At 44.9% G+C, this 18,626-nt stretch overlaps 2 protein-coding genes across 2 annotated transcripts in view; one reads left to right on the top strand and one right to left on the bottom strand.

The window, feature by feature from the left end:
- Positions 1-4,000: 4,000 nt before the first annotated feature.
- Positions 4,001-14,624, bottom strand: Sdf2 (stromal cell derived factor 2). The gene is made up of 3 exons (XM_031350643.1): positions 14,190-14,624; positions 8,227-8,423; positions 4,001-4,651 (listed from the first exon to the last, which is right to left on the bottom strand). Exons 1-3 carry the CDS (start codon positions 14,362-14,364, stop codon positions 4,364-4,366), a joined length of 660 nt encoding a protein of 219 aa, XP_031206503.1. The 5' UTR covers positions 14,365-14,624; the 3' UTR covers positions 4,001-4,363.
- Positions 14,625-14,649: 25 nt separating this feature from the next.
- Supt6h (SPT6 homolog, histone chaperone and transcription elongation factor) overlaps positions 14,650-18,626 on the top strand; it is a 39,196-nt gene continuing 35,219 nt past the window's right edge. Inside the window, exon 1 of the mRNA XM_031350640.1 lies at positions 14,650-14,825. The gene's annotated coding sequence lies outside the window, so the exon portion shown is untranslated. The remainder of the gene's footprint in view (positions 14,826-18,626) is intronic.

Genomic DNA, 18,626 nt, shown 5'->3' with positions numbered 1-18,626 from the left:
CTCTTCCTTAAGGACAGGTTCTATTGACTGAGAAACAATGGTCAACATAAAGGTCTAGAGAGGAACAGTCTGGGATAAACATAATAGTCTGGGGAATTCTGATGTGGCCTGACCCTACAGACCGCACAGGTTACCAGGCTATCAACAACATGCATTCTCAGATTTCTGAGTGGAAAACAGGTATATGTCTCCTCGGTTAGAGAGTCAACTCTGCATGTTTAAACATTCCTCGTTTCCCTCATGCTTATCTGTGAGCACAAGAACCTGTGCCCTCCACACATCTTGTTCAATCTGTTCACTCAGCTAAAATGGCTATGCTATCAATTTCTTCTCTCTTCACTCTGACCTAACTTGCAGTTTGAAATGTTGTTTCTTTTTTTCTCTTTTTTCTTTCCTCTTTTCTTCTTCTTGAGATAAGGTCTCAGTATGTAGCCCTAGCTAGCCAAGAACTTGATATGTAAACCAGTCTGGCTTCAAACTTGAAATGATCCTCCTACCAGTGCCTCCTGAGTGCTGGGACCATGACCCTATTATTTTTGAGAGAGGTTGTCCCTATGCAGCTCAAACTGGCCTAGAACTCATAATCCTCCAGTTTCAGGCACCTAAGTACTAGGATTACCTCTGGAATAGCTGATTAATTTCTCCCAGCAAGAAGTCACTCCCAAGTTCGAGGCCAGCCTGGTCTACAGAGCGAGTTCCAGGACAGCCAGGACTACATAGAGAAACCCTGTCTTGAAAAACCAAAATAAATAAATAAATAAATGTTTTTTAAAAAAAGGGGGGGGTCTGGAGAGATGGCTCAGTGGTTGAGAGCACTGACTGCTCTTCTGAAGGTCCTGAGTTCAAACCCCAGCAACCACAATGTGGCTCACAACCATCCATAATGAGATCTGACTCCTTCTTCTGGCATGTCTGAAGACAGCTACAGTATACTTACATATAACAATAAAAAAATTTTTAGGCCAGAGTGAGCAGGGCTAGAACAAGTGGGGCTGACTGTAGCAAGCAGAGGTCCTGAGTTCAATTCCCAGCAACCACATGATGGCTCACAACCATCAGTACATCAACAGTGTACTCATATACATAAAATAAATAAATAAATAAACAAATAAACAAATCAAACTTTAAAACATCTGCAAATCTCTTTTAGTTTCTAGACACTTCGAATAATTAAACATGTTTTACAGAGACAAAAAACTGCAAGTTTGGTTGTTTGGGACAAATAGGGAGACTTACAATTTAAAGATATTGTCACAGTTCTCTAGACAGACTGGAACTGCTTTTCTCCTGACAGAGTTATGCTCCTCCTGAGAGGAAGCACAGGGCTAAATGAGCAACTGTCAGTGAGTGTCAGTGTGAGTGAGTGTCAGTGAGTGTCAGTGTGAGAGACTGTCAGTGAGTGTCATCTCCTCTGATGCCTAGCAGAGGTAAGCTCTTTGTTTTTTTTCTTTTGGACAGAGTTTAGACCAGGCTGGCCTGGCCTCTGCCAGGTCTCTGCTTTCCCCTAGTGAGACAAGCTCCTCTTATTAATGGGAATGAAGCCTAACTGGGGTGCTGCAAGGAGCTAGGGTTGTGTCCTTTCGACTGTCCAGCAAAGCAGGATTTCTTCATCTGAATTTTACCTCTGTGTAACTAAAATGTTTCTTTCTTTCTTTTTTTCAAGACAGAGTTTCTCTGTGTAACCCTGGCTGTCCTGGAACTGTGTAGACCAGGGTGGCCTCGAACTCAGAAATCCACCTGTTTCTGCCTCCCAAGCGCTGGGATTAAAAGGTATGTGCCACCACTGCCCAGATTTTTTTTGTTTTTTTTTGTTTGTTTGTTTTTTTGAGACAGGGTTTCTCTGTGTAGCCTTGGCTGTCCTGGAACTCACTCTGTACACCATGCTGGCCTCAAACTCTCGAAGGTCCATCTACCTCTGGAGATTTGGGATTAAAGGTGTGGGTCTCCATGCAAGTTTATCACTTGTTTTCTCCTTCTACCACCACCCATCACGTCATGACTTCTCTACTTTCTTCTGAACAGATACAAGGAATCAATGCAACAATAGTAGGATGGCACAGTAGTGGTGGCTCATGCCTTTATAATCTCAGCACTTGAGGGGCAGAGGCCGTCGGATTTCTGAGTTTGAGGCCAGCCTGGTCTACAGAGTGTACAGAGTGAGAGAGAGTTCCAGGACAGCCAAGGCTACACAGAGAAACTCTGTCTCGAAAAACTAAAAAAAAAAAAAAAAAAAAGTAGGATGAGCAAGGAAGAGCAAGGGCAGGAATGGAGGGGCGGGAATGGAGTTCTAACTCTTGGTTTGAATTTACTGAGAACACAATTTCTTTGAAAAAGAATTATAGTTTCTTGGAATCATGGGCCATGCCTACCACAGAACTGATTATCTGCAAATATTCCACATCAGCAATTTAAAGCAAGTATTTCTAAAATAAAAAAGCTTGCAGAGGAGCTAGAGACTTGGCTCAGTGGTTTAGAGCAGTGGCTGCTCTTTCAGAGGACACAGGTTCAATTCTCAACACCCACATGGCAGCTCACAATTGTCTATAATTCATGTTCCACCGGATTCAACTCTCTCACACAGACATATGTGTAGGGCAAATACCAAATGTACATAAAAAAAGATCTTGTAGTAACTTGCACATGGTGATATGCACCTTTAATCCCAGAACACAGGAGTCTAAAACAGTGGGTTTCTGTGGTTTTGAGGATAGCCTGGTTTACATAGGACCAGCCAGAGAGCAGCATACCCCATCTGTCTATCTATCTCTCACATATACACACACACAAAACCAGAGGTGGCGAAATGGCTGTGATTAGGAGACTGGTTGATCTTCCAGCAGACCTAGTTTAATTTCCAGCACACAACTCACAACCACCGGAAACTCCAATCCCAGGGGTCAGTTGCCTAGATGCCTTCCTCTGGCCTTTTTGGGCAAGTGGTACACAGACATACATCCAGGCAAACACTATACATAACAACTAAAAAGCTTGCAATCACTGAAATTCCACCAGATGGCAGTCACTTGTTTGCCACTGCCCAGCCTAAGACTGTAGGAGCAAACTCTAGAATTAACTGGAACAAGAAAGGAGGAAGTGAGGTGGCAGAGGAAAGACAAACAAAACCTTAAAAAAAGAAGCTGGCTTCCAAGAGCTAAACACACTGTGGTGCAGGTAAAAAGACCAAGGCTGGTACAGATCCTATCCGGAAAAGTAACTACTGCTTTCCAAAACGCAGGTGGCACTCAGTTTTCAGTTTTTCTCTTCCACATTGTTCAAAGTGCATCCACCCTGTGACAAGATTAAACGAAGGGTTATCAGATGGTGCCTAGGCTAGCAGTGAATTAGGGTTTTGGTAACCCTAAGTCCTTTTCTCATCTATATAACAGATCCTCAAGAAGACATGACATCAGCTAGATACTATGTTGAACTCTGTGAAGGTCTTCCCTCCACACAGTCAAAATTTAATAAAGACATGCTGGGGAAGAATTGAAGGCACAGAGGGAAAAGAGTTATATGCAAATAAGCCTCTTAAAATGGCCAGCAGTGAAGATTCCCAGCACCTTGAAAGTCTTAGGGGGCTGGAGAGATGACTCAGTGGATAGGAGTACTGGCTGCTCTTCCAGAGGTCCTGAGTTCAATTCCCAGCAACCACATAGTGGCTCACAACCATCTGTAATGGGAACTAACACCCTCTTCTTTTTTTTTTTTTTTTTTTTTTTTTGAGACAGGGTTTCTCTGTGTAACCCTGGCTGTCCTGGAACTCACTGTGTAGACCAGGCTGGCCTCGAAATCAGAAATCCGCCTGCCTCTGCCTCCCAAGTACTAGGATTAAATGCATGTGCCACCACCGCCCGGCCCGATACCCTCTTCTAGTGAATCTGAAGGGAGCTACAATGTACTCATATTCATAAAATAAATAAATCTTAAAAAAAAAAAAAGAAAGTCTGAGGACTCGAGAATTAAGCAGGTAGACCATGAAATAGCCTGTTTAATACATGATCACACAATGAATAAAAGTCTTTTTATTTTTATTTTTTTATTCATCATTTTGGAGAAAGACAAAATGGGTAAAACCATGAGTTAACAATCCATGATGCCAAGCTCCTGCAGAGTTAAGCTTCCCAGCTAAGACAGGCAAGTTCCTCAATTTCTTTTACCAGCATGAATGAAGATATCTCTGCCTTCACAGACGAGTCCTCTCCTGAGAACTGACTAAACCCTGGAGAGCAACCAATTCAAGTGTGAAGGGCTGCTGGTCCCAATGCAGCATGCTCAGAGGACCTGAGCAGGAATCTCACAATGAAGCAGCAGCAGATGTCTACAAACAACACTGTGTGGTGACAGTGGCTCAGAGGATTTAGAGTCACAGTTCTGCATGATGGACCTCTGCCCTCAGCAACTCACTGGGCTTCATGAAGATGCCTTCCATGGCCTTCCAGTAGTTGTTCTGACTTGGCTGGGCCATACCATGTACCTCTTTTTGTCCACTTATGGGCCGACCATACTGTTCTCCTGTGACAGAAAGCAGTACATCGGTGGAAGAATGTTTGAACCTGACTTCACCATCTCTCACCCAGTAAGGTCCATTACAAAGCACTGTCCAGTCATCCAGATAGTCGCCTTCACCTTCTTCACCAAAGGCACTCACTTCCTAAAAGACAAAAAATGGCAACATTAACATATGGTGGTCAGGTCTGAAGAGTGGAAGAATGGAGCCCAGAATGGTAGAGCATACCCACAGTCGTAACATTAGGGAAGTGGAGATAGGAGGACCAGGAGGTCAAGATCAACCAGCTATGTAGGCAGTTTGAGGCTATCCTAGACTAGAAGAGACCCTGTCTCCAAATAAATAAGGAGTCAGTGAGAAGAAAATAAAGTTATCCAAAAGAAACAGAACTGGGACTTTCTAGTATTAATGCACAAATATTTGTGCTGTTGTTTTGAGACAGGGTTTCTCTGTGTAGACCAGGCTGTCCTGGAACTTGCCGTGTACACCTGGCTGGCCTTGGACTCAGAGATCTGCCTGCCTTTGGCACTTAAATGATGGGATTAAAGGCATGTGCCATACTACCCAGCTTGTTGAACATTTTTTTCTACATGAGATAAACTGTACGGGAATAAAAAGATACAAAGGGGGCTGGCGAGATGGCTCACCAGGTAAGAGCACTGACTGTTCTTCTGAATGTCCTGAGTTCGGATCCCAGCAACCACATGGTGGCTCACAACTACCCGTAATGAGATCGGACGCCCTCTTCTGGTGTATCTGAAGACAGCTGCAGTAAATTATGCCGGATGGAGCAGAGCTGGAGTGAGCGGGGCCAGCAGAGGTCCTGAGATCAACAGCAGCCACACACATGATAGCTCATGGCCATCTGTACAACTACAGTGTATTCATACATATAAAATAAATAAGATAAATCTTTAAAAAAAAAAAAAGATACAAAGGGCACAAGAGAGAATAAGTTGTCTCAGATTATGACCCAAGCACTGAGTTTTACACTAATACTATGTCATATGTTTTTTTTGTTTTGTTTTGTTTTTTGTTTTTGTTTTTCCAGACAGGTTTCTCTGTATAGCCCTGGCTGTCCTGGAACTCACTCTGTAGACCAGGCTGGCCTCAGAAATCCACCCGCCTCTGCCCAAGTGCTGGGATTAAAGGTGTGCGCCACCACTGCCCAGCTGTTATATGTGTTAAACGTTACTTAAGTGTGGGTGCACACAGGGCATGGCATGCATGCGGAGGTCACATGACAACTTATGGAGTTGGTTCTCCTTTCATATGGTAGGTACAAGATCAAACTCAGGTCAACAAGTGTCTTTACCAACTAAGCCATCTTGCTGGTGGTCCTTGATTTTCTGTTGTTAGAGACATGGTCTTGCTCAGTTGTCCAAGACGGCAGAGTCCATGTGGGCTCAAGGGTTCTTCTTGTTAAGTAGCCGAGACTATGGGTGCACACTACTGCATTCAGTCTTCTAAACAAGCCCATCACTTATTTTAACTTCTGGGGAGGGGATAATATAAGCATATACTTCTTTCAGGGGATCTGACATCCTCACAGACATACATACAGGCAAAACACTAATGCACATGAAGCAAAAATAAAACAAAACCAACAAAAACCCGGAGCATGGGGCTGGAGAGATGGCTCAGAGGTTAAGAGCACTCAGTGTTCTTCCAGGGTTCCTGAGTTCAATTCCCAGCAACCACAACCACCTGTAATAGGATCTTATACAGAAAATTTAAAAATTAAAAAAACAACTCACAGCACATGCTGCTCTCCAGAGGACCCAGGTCTGATAGCCAGCACCCACACAGCCCTCACAACCATCTATAACTCTAGCTCCAGGGGATCTGACACCCACCTCTGGCCTCCAAGGGAACAGCACAAACAACACAGTGCATAGCTATGCAAAACACTCAAACACCACACCAGCAGCGCGGTGGTGGCGCATGCCTTTAATCCCAGCAGGTGGATTTCTGAGTTTGAGGCCAGCCTGGTCTACAGAGTGAGAGTGAGTTCCAGGACAGTCAGGGCTATTTCTCTGTTACACAGAGAAATCCTGTCTCAAAGAACCTCCCCCCACCAAAAAAAAAACCTCAAATACATAAAGATAAAAAATAATTCAAGCATCATGAGGTACACCTATACTTTCAAAACTTAACAGGATGAGGCAGGAGGAATGCCTTGAGCTCCAGGCCAACTGGAGCTGCACAGTGAGTCCAAGGCTAGTACAGTGAAACGTTGCCTCGAATATATAGATGCATGCACACACACCGCAGTCAAGGGCTGCACGGGTGGCTCAGCGGGGAAAGTGCTTCTTGAGTACTCAGGAAGCTCCGGCTTTGGTCCCCACCACAGCACAAACCTTGGGAGACACAGTCAAGAGTCTCAAGAGTTGAGGACCAGCAGAGTTACAGTGAACGTGAAGCCAATGCTGGCTACATAAGACCTTCTCTCAAATAAACATAATCCAACCTGGTATGTGTAGTGGTCTACATCCAGAAAATTATTTTTGTTACTACTTTATAACTGCAACTTTGCTACTGTTTTATATTGTAATGTAAAAATCTGTGGTTCCAATGTTCTTAGGTGACCCTGTAAAAGGGTCATTTGACACCTTGAAAGAGGTCATGACCCAGAAGTTGAGAACCACTGCTCTAGACCATCTGTGACTGACTACATAATGAGACCTTGTCTCAAAAATAAAACAAAAACCAGTAATTTTATTTTTTTGTTTTTATGTATACAAGTATTTGCCTGCAAGTATGTTATTGTATCACAGAGTGCCTGGTGTCCAAGGAGGCCAGAAGGGAGCGTTCGATCCCCTGGAACCGGAGTTACAATCCTGAACTACATGTGGGAATTAAACCTGGATCCTCTAGAAGAGCAGCCAGTGCTCCTAACTGCTGAGCCATCTTTCCAGCTCTGCAAACTCTTTCTTGTACAAACTTACTGGCATTTTAATGTATCCTATTCTACCTTTCCTCCTTATTTCTCACTTAGGTTTAGATGTAAAGTCTCCACTCTGACCTGAAACAATTTTCTTCACTCTTAAGAGACAGAGTCATTTCTCCAAGTCTGCAGAAAAGAGAATGTCTTACCTAGAAAGGAAAGGGTTAATGTGCTCCTTATAGCAGCACATCTACTAAAATGGGATGATGTAGGTCCCTGCTCAAGGAGGACATACAAGTTTGTGAAGTGTCTTATATTTAGGAAGGAAGGGAGGAAGGGAGAAAGGAAGATAGGAGGGAAGGAAGGAAGGGAGGAAGGAAGGGAGGGAGGAAGGGAGGAAGGAAGGAAGGAAGGGAGGGAGGAAGGAAGGGAGGAAGGGAGGGAGGGAGGAAGGAAGGAAGGAAGGGAGGGAGGAAGGAAGGGAGGGAGGAAGGGAGGAAGGAAGGAAGGAAGGGAGGGAAGAAGGAAGGAAGGAAGGGAGGGAGGAAGGAAGGGAGGGAGGAAGGGAGGGAGGGAGGGAAGAAGGAAGGAAGGGAGGGAGGAAGGAAGGAAGGAAAGAAGGGAGGAAGGAAGGAAGGGAGGGAGGGAAGAAGGAAGGAAGGGAGGGAGGAAGGAAGGGAGGAAGGGAGGAAGGAAGGAAGGGAGGAAGGAAGGAAGGGAGGGAGGAAGGGAGGGAGGAAGGAAGGGAGGGAGGAAGGAAGGAAGGAATCAAGAGAACAGACAGAAACTCAAGGGAGGACAGAGCAGGAACGCCCACAGCACGTCACCTTACCTGGTTTCCAGAGAGAGGTGAAGTGAAATGGTGGCTGTGCAGGTTTCGACCCGTGTTGATGTGTGTCAGCCTAATGGGCTGCCCGCATTTGATGGGGGTTCCCCTTTCACACACTGTGGCTGTCTTCCCCCGTATCCTCCAGTAACTGTTGCTGTCATCCACAGAGGTCACACCTGTCACTGACTGCTGCCCACTACCTGAAGGCAAAAAAAAAAAAAAAAAAAAAAAAAGGAAAGGCAGAGAGGAGAGGCAGTCTGGAGATGCCCAACACCCGGAGATGCTTGACTTCCTGACAAGCTGCTTGTGCCTTGATGGGAGCAACCAAGGACCCATCTGCTGTTTGTAAAGCTTCTGCCAAGCTTGCATGGCTTCCAAAAAAAAACCCTCTATCACACCTCCATCTATATCATCGCTAGATATTAAGGATCTTGACATTTCACTCTTTAAAAAAAAAATTTATTTATTTTATGTATATGAGTATACTTTAGCTGTCTTCAGACATACCAGAAGAGAGCATCAGATCCCATTACAGATGGTTGTGAGCCACCATGTGGTTGCTGGATTTGAACTCAGGACCTTTGGAAGAGCAGTCAGTGCTCTCTTAACCACTGAGTCATCTCTCCAGCCCCCCGACATTTCACTCTTAAACACTGGCTGTTGTGAACTAAGAACACAAGAACATCAAGTTGTAGCATATTGACTATGGAATGAGATATGTCCTGTGAGAGAGTCATCTGTGATTCTTCATTGCACCTTTAAGGCCTTGGACAAGCATATGAATTTGATCCTCTGTGGCTGTGATGAGTTCAGCAAAATCATGAGACAAGATGTCAAACAGCCAGAGTATGAAGAAAATCAGGTTTTAGGTCTAGTGTTGCATGCAGAGAACTTGGTATCAGCTATGAAAAAGCTGCCTTCTAAAGATACTGGATACTTAGCTGCTACTTACTCCTGTCAGGGATTCTGGGACTGAGAGAAAGGTTATCAGAGGAGTAACAGCTAATGTGCCCAATCCCAGAAGGCCATGTCTGAGTAGCTGGAGGTCCATCCTGTGAGGTAGTGAGACCACAGAGAAGAGGGACTGCAGCAGCTGTTGCTGTGACTGCCAATGAAGATCTGATCTCCCACCGAGGTCCTATCAAGACGGGGGACCCCTCCCCCATGAATCATGGCTTCTGTGATCATCTGAGATCACCCATAGGCTCATCAGTTAACCTTCCTCTGATCGAGAGGTACCTATGCTAGGCGTACCATCTCTAGGAATGAGACCCCCCCTCCTCAGAAATGTATCCAAGACACTGGATATTGTGGGCAAATACCAGACTTTCTTTTCCCTGAATGGGGTCTTGTAAAACTGTGAGCTTTCTGTTCCCTTTCTGCACTAACTTTCCATAGCTAACAATACAACTAATTAAATTGATAAAAAAAAAAAAAGGTCAAGGGAGTTCAACCTGACTCCTTTCTCTTCCAGGGTTAAGAAGGTGCCCTGTGTCACAAATGGTAAGAAGGGCAGGAAATACATGTTTGGGAATATTTTACTTCCACAACATTGAAATTGAAAACACATCCAATGTGTTTATGTACTGTAGATGAATACACTTAAATGTGTGAAAGGACAAGTGAGATACCCAAGGGGTCAAGGCAACAGCTACCTAAGCCCCAGCCTAAGTGCATCCCCAGAGCCACAGCATAGAAAGTGAATGATTCCTGCAAGCTGTTTTCTGGTTATCAGGCCTGACCACTTGAGTTTCACCTTCAGAACACACATTAAAAAAAGATGGGCATTGTGGACAGTGTTTGTAATCCCAGTACTGGGAAGGCAGCGCAAGCCAGCCTTGAGCTCACTGATCAGCCACACTGGTAAGCCCCAGGTCCCCGTGATAGATCATGCCCCAAAATACAGAATGGGGCCAGTGAGATGGCTTAGTGGGAAAAAGTACTAGCCACACTAACCTAACAACCAAACACCAATTTTCAGAACTCACTGTCTGTGAGTTCCAAGACAGCCAGGGCTCTCTTACCTAAGAAACCATCTTGAAAAAAACAAAACAAAAGAGCTCATGCACACACACACACACACACACACACACACACACACACACAAATTTTCTTGATCACAGGTGAAGTGGGTTTTGAAACAGGGTCTCTCTATGTAGTCCCAGTTGTCCTAGAGTTCATACATAGAGCAAGCTGCTGGCCTTGAACTTACAGAGATCTGCCTACCTCTACCTCTTGAATGCTGCAGGAAATGGTGTGTGTCACCATGTCCAGCGCATACACAAATATAGTTAATTAAAAAAAAAATTTTTAAGCATAAAAAGAGCCAGTGACTTGGCTCAGTGGTTAAAAGCATTTGATGTTATACTTGAGTTCAGTCCTGAAGATCCACAGTAGGAGACAGACAGCATGCTCCAAGTTGTCCTTTGGCAAGTTTTACGCCAGTTAGGACTTTGTCTCAAAAAGCCAGAATAAAATATTCCTAGATCATACAAATTTGTAGCCATACCTTACCTAATATAATTCTGTATGCTGAAAATACTGAGTAAAATATGTAGCTGTAGCTCTTAAGATGTACTGTCACCGCCGGGCGGTGGTGGCGCACGCCTTTAGTCCCAGCACTTGGGAGGCAGAGGCAGCTGGATTTCTGAGTTCGAGGCCAGCCTGGTCTACAGAGTGAGTTCCAGGACAGCCAGGACTATACAGAGAAACCCTGTCTCGAAAAACCAAAAAAAAAAAAAAAAAAAAGATGTACTATCACCAAGTATTGGGCAATGTAAAAGTCATGGGGGGGGATTTGCTCTGGCCATTTTGCTCCCAAATAAGGACAGGGTGTTTCTTGGTCCATTCTAGTCCTCTTTGGTTCCTGAATAAATGACATGGGGACTAATAAACTTATTAAAAGGCTGTGAGCCCTATAGCTGGGCAGAAAGTCATCTATTCTACTGCACTAGCTGGGCTACTTCCCAGCCTTGTGGTCGTTCTTCACCTGTGATCTGAGCCTCACTCTGCTCTACGTGCGCCCTCATGGCCACTCCTCCTGGTCCCTCCACGTGGTCTCTTCATACCTCCTTCTCTTCGGTCCCCCACCCCCATCCCACCCCTTTCTCACTCCTCTGTGGGATACCTGACTGGGATGGTGAGTCCTGCCTTCACCCTCTCCTCTGCCCAGTTATTGGTTGAATCAGCTCTTTACTAACCAATCAGAGATGATGGAAAACAATTTTTACATAACATTGAAACTGGAAATGCTTAACCAGGCCAACTCCAGGACAGCAACCAGATGTCAGAGCATAGAAATTAGCATCTGAATATACAATGCACAAAACCATCCCCCAACAGGGCTAATCCAAGTTCTTTGAATGATTTCGATTTTTTATTTTTTTCTTCAGACAGGGTTTTTCTGTGTAGCCCTGGATGTCTTGGAAGTTGCTCTGTATACTAGGCTCGCCTCAAACTCAAAGAGATCCATCTGCCTGCCTCAGCCTCCTAAATGCTGGGATTAAAGGCATGGCCCACCACCACCCAACCGCTAATTTGGATTTTTGTTTGTTGAGACTGTGTCTCACTGTGTAGCGCTGGCTGGCCTGAAATTCACTAGGTAGAGTGGCTATCCTCAGAGATCCTGCCTCTCTCTGCCTCTGGAATAGTAAGACTAAAGGCCTCCTGCTTTACTTGAATATTCATTCTTACATAACTAAGGCATTTTATTCTCAGATAGCTACTGTTACTGTCCCCACTTTATACTGGAGTGGCATGAAGGGTGAACAATATACCCAAAGTCATGGAGCTATGACTGGGCTGAACCTTAACCAGGTAACCTGCTTCTAGAACACTTATATTCCAACATATCATGTCCAAAGGGCATCTTTTCCATTCTATTTTCTGTCAAAATTCTTCCAGGCTACTTACTCCAGAGATACTTTCCCTCCTCGATGGCCTTTCACTTCCAATGAATGCCCTTGCCTGTATTAACCAAGTAACAAAATCCCAGGCTTTGAACTAATGATCTGGTGAATGGCCCAGGCAATCAGCTCCTCTCTCAGACTTGATTCCACTCAGCCCATGTCATTGTTGTATCTTTTAATCTTTGTTTTTTTTCAATTTTATATTCTAAGACAGGGTCTGACCTAGGCAGCCTTGATAGGCCTGGAATTCCCTAGATAGAGACTAACTAGGCTGGCCTAGAACTCACGGAGCTCTACCTGCTTCTGAGACACCTGACTCAGCTCCTCCTCCTCACTTCTTGCTAATGCCTTTCACCTCAGTCAGCGTTTACTCTTGTTCTATACATTTAAAGAGACATTTTGTTGCTGTTTGTTTTTTTTTTTTTTTTCAAGACAGGGTTTCTCTGTATAGCTCTGGCTGTCCTGGAACTCACTCTGTAGACCAGGCTGGCCTTGAACTCAGAAATCTGCCTGTCTCTGCCTCCCAAGTGCTGGGACTAAAGGCGTGTGCTACCACCGCCCGGCCCATTTTAACATTTTACTTTTAACTTTAACTCCATTTTAACAGGAAACATGAAATTAAGATGTAGTAAGCCTAAGTAGGTGTTTACTGAATGAGGTGGCTAGAAATGTAAAGACTGCACACTCCCTGGACTAAACTGGTATAACAGGTCCTGAGCGTTATGAACAGACTAACCATCTTAGGAGGTCACTTCCTTTATTGCAAATAGTATCATCAGTCACTCACGTTATATCACAAGTACATCTCTTCATTACTTTTATTCTCCGAAGTGTAGGGGCAGAAGCCAGGGCCTTTCAGTATGCTTGGTGAATACTCTAACACTAGCCGGGCACGCCTTTAGTCCCAGCACCTGGGAGGCAGAGGCAGGCGGATTTCTGAGTTCGAGGCCAGCCTGGTCTACAGAGTGAGTTCCAGGACAGCCAGAGCTACACAGAAAAACCCTGTCTCCAACCAACCAACCAAACAAACAAACAAAAACCTCTAACACTGAAGTAATTACCCAGTCTTTGAACTTCTGTTGTTGTTTTGGGACAGCTCCCACTACATAGGCTAGGCTGATCTTGAAGTCACAATCATCCTGCTTCAGTGCTATGATTACAGATAGAGGCCACCACGCCTGCCCATTAATCTTATTTTATCATTTGATTCACTACTGTATTTCCTGTGTCTAGGACAAGACTAGACACACCAAAAGAGCTCTTTAAATCTATGCCAGGCCGGGCGGTGGTGGCACATGCCTTTAATCCCAGCACCTGGGAGGCAGAGGTGGCGAATTTCTGAGTTCGAGGTCAGCCTGGTCTACAGAATGAGTTCCAGGACAGCCAGGGCTATACAGAGAAACTCTGCCTGGAAAAACCAAAAAAAAAAAACAAAAACAAAAACAAAACTACACCAAATGAATTGAGCCCACAAATAACTGAGTATTTTAATTGCATGAGAGAAAAAGCAGACTTTGCTCTGCAATGCCTGTCAACACTTAAATTCTTTACAAGGAAGTTGTTGCTAAGTCAAAGTGCCAAAAGGTATGAGCTAAAAAGAAGTGTAAGACAACAAAGGACTGTAATCAGACTGAGACTCATCGTATGTTGTCTTGCTCTAAATGTCCCTCTCTCTCCAGCACAAAATAGTGGCAGTCCATGGAATCTGAAAGGTTTTGAACCTGCACAGATTTGGATTAAACCCTGCCCCCATCATTCACTAGCTGTAAGACTTTCAGCAATTATCTGAGTCTGTTTATTCACCTAAGAAAATAACTTTAGTATCTATCCTCAATACAATCTTAAAACTGGAAAGTATATATGTAATACGTTTGGCACATAGCTCATCAAACAGAAACTAACATTAGGACTAAGTTTCCGTAAAAACTAGTCGTCCTTTTCGAGAACCTAGAGGACGTCTAACTTTCCAAGACCACGCCCTCAGAATCCGAGGCCCCGCCCCTTCTAGGCTCACGGGGCCTAGCAGCCCACCCGAACCCGGTTGGTCCCCCTCTGTACCTGACCCATAGCGCACGTCGTGAGAGTGCAGTCGGACATTGTGGCGTGTATTGAGTAGCTTCACCACGGAGCCGCAAGTAACGACAGCCATGTTGGACGCTCCCACAGCGCTCCACAAACCACCCAACAACAGAAGCGACAAGACAGCCATCCTAGATCCGAGAGCCCTAATCATCCAAGAAAACTAGGCCCGTCCCCGGAACCGGAAGCCGAGGGTAGAACTACGCCAAGATGGAAGTGAATACTCCTTAACCTGAATCTTTATGGTTCCTTTGGCTAGAGCGGTTTAAGGAACACGCTGGCCCGGGTGGCCTTCGGGACCCCGCTTTGTTCTGGATGCTCTGCGGCGGCTGCGTTCCTTATGTATCTTCAGTCTGCGTTCGCGGACTCGGAACCAAAGCCCTAGGCCCCCGGGAGGGGAAAAGAGAGCAGGAAATGACCCTCCCACTCCCAGTGACAGGGAGCCGGAGGTGACGTAGTACGTTAACGCAGCATCGGCGACGGTGGTGGCGGCGGCGGCGGCTGCGGACGGCCCTTGCGGTGGGGTCCGGACTAACCTTTTGCAGTCTCGGATCAGCGACTCCATTTTCTTCCGTGGGGGCTTAGCGCAGCGGAGAAACAGCGGCCTTCAAGCAGGTAAGGCTCGGCCTGGAGAGTGTGTTGCGTGTGTGTGTGTGTGCGCAGGTGGCGAGCCGGACTCCTGGGGCCTGGTCCCGTAAGGGAAGGGCTCTGGGGTGCCCACTGTGGGAAGGAAGGGGGCCCTGGCCTTCCCTGATCTGCCAGGACAAGCAAGTGCGGTGATTGCTCGGAGTCTCCAGCCCTTTCTCCACGCGGTACCACCCGGAACCTGTGACCTGGGGTTGCCTCTTGAATCAACAGGCTTTCTGGGATCCTATCTTCTCCGCGGCGTCTGGAATCTGGGCCAGGCGAAAAAATTGAGACTAGAAGAGACCTAAGGGTTTCTTTACTTGGCAGCAGGTGATCGGATTAATTAGTCCCGGCGTTTGGATCCTGCTGAGCTTTCGATGGTTCAGCCATGAGGCTGCTGTACTGTACTGAATGTTAGCTCTTTTCACAATGTTGAGTAATTATACTTTTTTTTTTTTCTTTTTTAGATTTTCGAGACAGGGTTTCTCTGTGTAGCCCTGGCTGTCCTGGAACTCACTTTGTAGACCAGGCTGGCCTCGAACTCAGAAATCCACCTGTCTCTGCCTCCCAAGTGCTGGGATTAAAGGCGTGTGCCACCACCGCCCGGCTATACTTATTTCTTTTCCACATATGGGCAAGTCCCTTAATACTTTCTAAAGATGCGAGTTTATATATAAGTACCTGGAGCCTTCCATCTTGCATAATTCATTTCCTCGAACACTTGCCAAAGACATATCATAAATATTAGAGTTGGTTGTTAAATCAGAAATGTGTATTCTTGTTTGGCATCAGGTACTCAAGTATCTAAGAAAAGCAGTTTCCCTTCGTTACAGAAAGAATTGATACCTGTTTTCCTTTAGGAGGCAGGCAGTTCTCCTATAATACTTAACATAAAAAGTCACCCTAATACAACGATAATAGGGTAATTTGTTTTTTCATCCCACTTCACTCCATTCGCACTGGTCCCCCATTACTTTCATTATTTTGTGTGTGTGTGTGTGTGTATGCCTTAATTAGTTAATTTACGGTGATTCACAAGAACATGGGTGAAGAATTACTCAGAGAAGCCTGCGCTATAACCCTAAAGAAAATGTCCCCCTCCCCCAGCAACCATGAATTACTATAGATTCTTAGTGTTGGTGGGATCTCGTGATGAGCCCCTCCCCCCTAGCAACCGTTAACTGCCTGTAAACCTGCGGGAAGGGGAGGAACTTGGGCCCCCTCCCCAGCAGTGAAATGTGCTACAATGTGTGGAAGTTGTTGAATTAATTTTTAGGAGAAAAAGTTTAGTTCCTTTGTTGAACACTGACAGTTTGTAAGTCTTCAGTGTTTTAGTTACAAAACAATTGTAGCAAAAATTGAGAAGCTGAGCCATCTGGAATTTAAGCTTTGGTTGCATTTGTAGACCCTGTCTCAAAGAAAAATAGCTCTGTCTTCAACCATGAATTTAGAGCCTCTCTCCATGCCTAGTATCCCACCACTACAAGCTTATTTTATCTGGTTAGCTTGTGTGGCTGTTAGATTAGATTGGTAAAGTATTAATACTCTCGCAATAAACTTAATCTTACCAAGTGATTAATCACACCAGAAAGTAGAACAGTACTGAAATCCAATCAAAGTTTATATTCCCCCTCCAGTTCTTTTTTGGTTTCTGAAGACAGAATCACTCTTCCTAGTTGTCCCTGAACTCACAGAGATCTGCCCCACTCTGCTTCCTGAGTACTGGGGACTAAAGGTTTGTGCCACCACCATCCAGCAATATTCTTGTTCCTAACAGATGTCATCACCATCTAGGTTGGGTATGATCACTTGCTTCCTCAAGATGATTTCCCAATATCAGTCACCAAATCCTACGTTTAAAAAAAAAAAAAGAAAAAAGAAAAAGAAAAAAAAACAAAAAATAAAACAAAACAAAAAAGCTCAAGCAAAAACAAAATTATATTCTAATCTCTCTGAAAGGCCACTCCAGCCATTATCTTTCTTGACAGGTAGTCAAGCTGACTGGCCTAGGACTCTCACTCCGCCTTATCCTCCCCAGTGCTAGACGTATAAACATGTGCTGCTGCTACTAAGCATAGCTTCATTGCCCTAATTTTTAAGTTTTCATCCTCTTTCCTTTTTTTCTTTTTTTTTTAATGATTTTATTTATTTATACAAATGTAAGTATACTGTTGCTGTCAGACACACCAGAAGGGGGTGATTGGATTCCACTATAGATGACCGTGAGCCTCCATATGGTTTGCTGGGAATTGAACTCAGGACCTCTGGAAGAGCACTCATGCTCTTAACCACTGAGCCATCTCTCCAGCCCGACTTTCTTATCTTTCCCAGAGCCTTTAGTCAATGCTGATCTGACTCCTCTGGGACTGCTCACCATTTGATAGGGTCACCAGAAGCTACTATGTTGCCAAATCCAATGGATACTCTGTTTTCATTTCTGAGTCTCTGGAATAGTCAGTACAGTTGCTAGTGCTTTGCTCTTGGATTTTTCTCTGTTGAGCTAGCTGCTCCTTTTTAGTCTTTATAAAAATTATTACATCTTTGTGTAGTCATTCTGTGTGCATGGTTGTGTACAGTTAGCTTTGCTGGCTGAGTCATCTCTGATTGGCCTTTGGGGGGAGGGTCTGCATCAGTTTTTTTCCCAAACCTGGGCTACCTTACTTCTCTTTAGGCATACTGATAGTTCCTCATTCCCCAAAGGTTAAAGTTAAAAATATAATCATACTGATCAAATTAATACTGAACCCTAGCACACTGTCCATAAGTCCTGGATCCAAGCAGTACCTTAGCCTCCAAGTAGCTGGGACTGTAGGCATCTACCACTGCACCTGATGTTGGTTTGGAGGGGTTTGTTTGTTTGCTTTTTGCTTTGTTACAGAGATGGTTGTGAGCCACCATGTGGTTGTAACTCTGCAGCCAGTGCTTTAACTACTGAGCCATCCTTCCAGCCCTGCCTCAGTCTTCTTTTCTAGATTAATGTCTACATAGTGGATTCTCTTGGGGTTTAATCCTGATCCTCTACATATTTAGATCCCTTCTTTGTGTTCTGTATTGTAGGCCACGGTCATCTTTTTCCCGGGCTATGAGGTAGTCCCCCCAGTTTTCTGTTTCCACTCAAGATTCCCACAGTCTTTGAAGATTGTCATGCTTTCTTCACATCCCCCTTCCTCTCCCTGGTGGGATGGACCTGCTCTGTTGCTGCCTAGCTCACTACAGAGAAGGCTCTTCTCCTGCACCTCAGCCAACTATCTCCCCAGGGAGTCAGTCAGTCCTACCCTTTGCTCCTGATCACTCCTCACTCTATAGACCAGGCTGGCCTGGACTCAGACGCCTGCCTGCTTCTGCCTGAGTGCAGGGATTAAAGGGATTCGCCATCACACCAGGCTCCTGGCTAGGTCTTTGAATGCACTTTTTCAAGACCAGGTTGAGTTTTCTATGAGAAGATCTCATGGTTCTCTCGTCTGTTTGCAGCAGGGTCTCTGTGGTGCCCATGCTTGCCTCTATCTTAAAGTTCTACTTCTGCCTGCTAAGTGCTGGAGACTTGTTTTGTAGGTGTGAGCACGCCTGTATGTGAAAACCTAAGGATAGCTTTGTGGATCAGTTCTTGCATCTTTATGTGAGCTTGGTGATCTGGTGGAGGCTATCAGGCTTGCATGACAGACACTGCTGCCTGCGGAACCATCAAACCAGCCCCCCAGCCTGTATTTCAGATATCTTAGTTTCTTGTAATTAGGTTTTTTCATAAGAAGTTCTAAGATCAAGTTTGTTTGGTTTTTTTTTTTTTTTTAA

Source organism: Mastomys coucha, unplaced genomic scaffold (assembly GCF_008632895.1).
Source record: "Mastomys coucha isolate ucsf_1 unplaced genomic scaffold, UCSF_Mcou_1 pScaffold5, whole genome shotgun sequence".
In the NCBI taxonomy this organism is placed as follows: domain Eukaryota; kingdom Metazoa; phylum Chordata; class Mammalia; order Rodentia; family Muridae; genus Mastomys; species Mastomys coucha.
The sequence above is the reverse complement of the archived record's forward strand: the minus strand, read 5'-3'. Positions and strand labels throughout refer to the sequence as shown.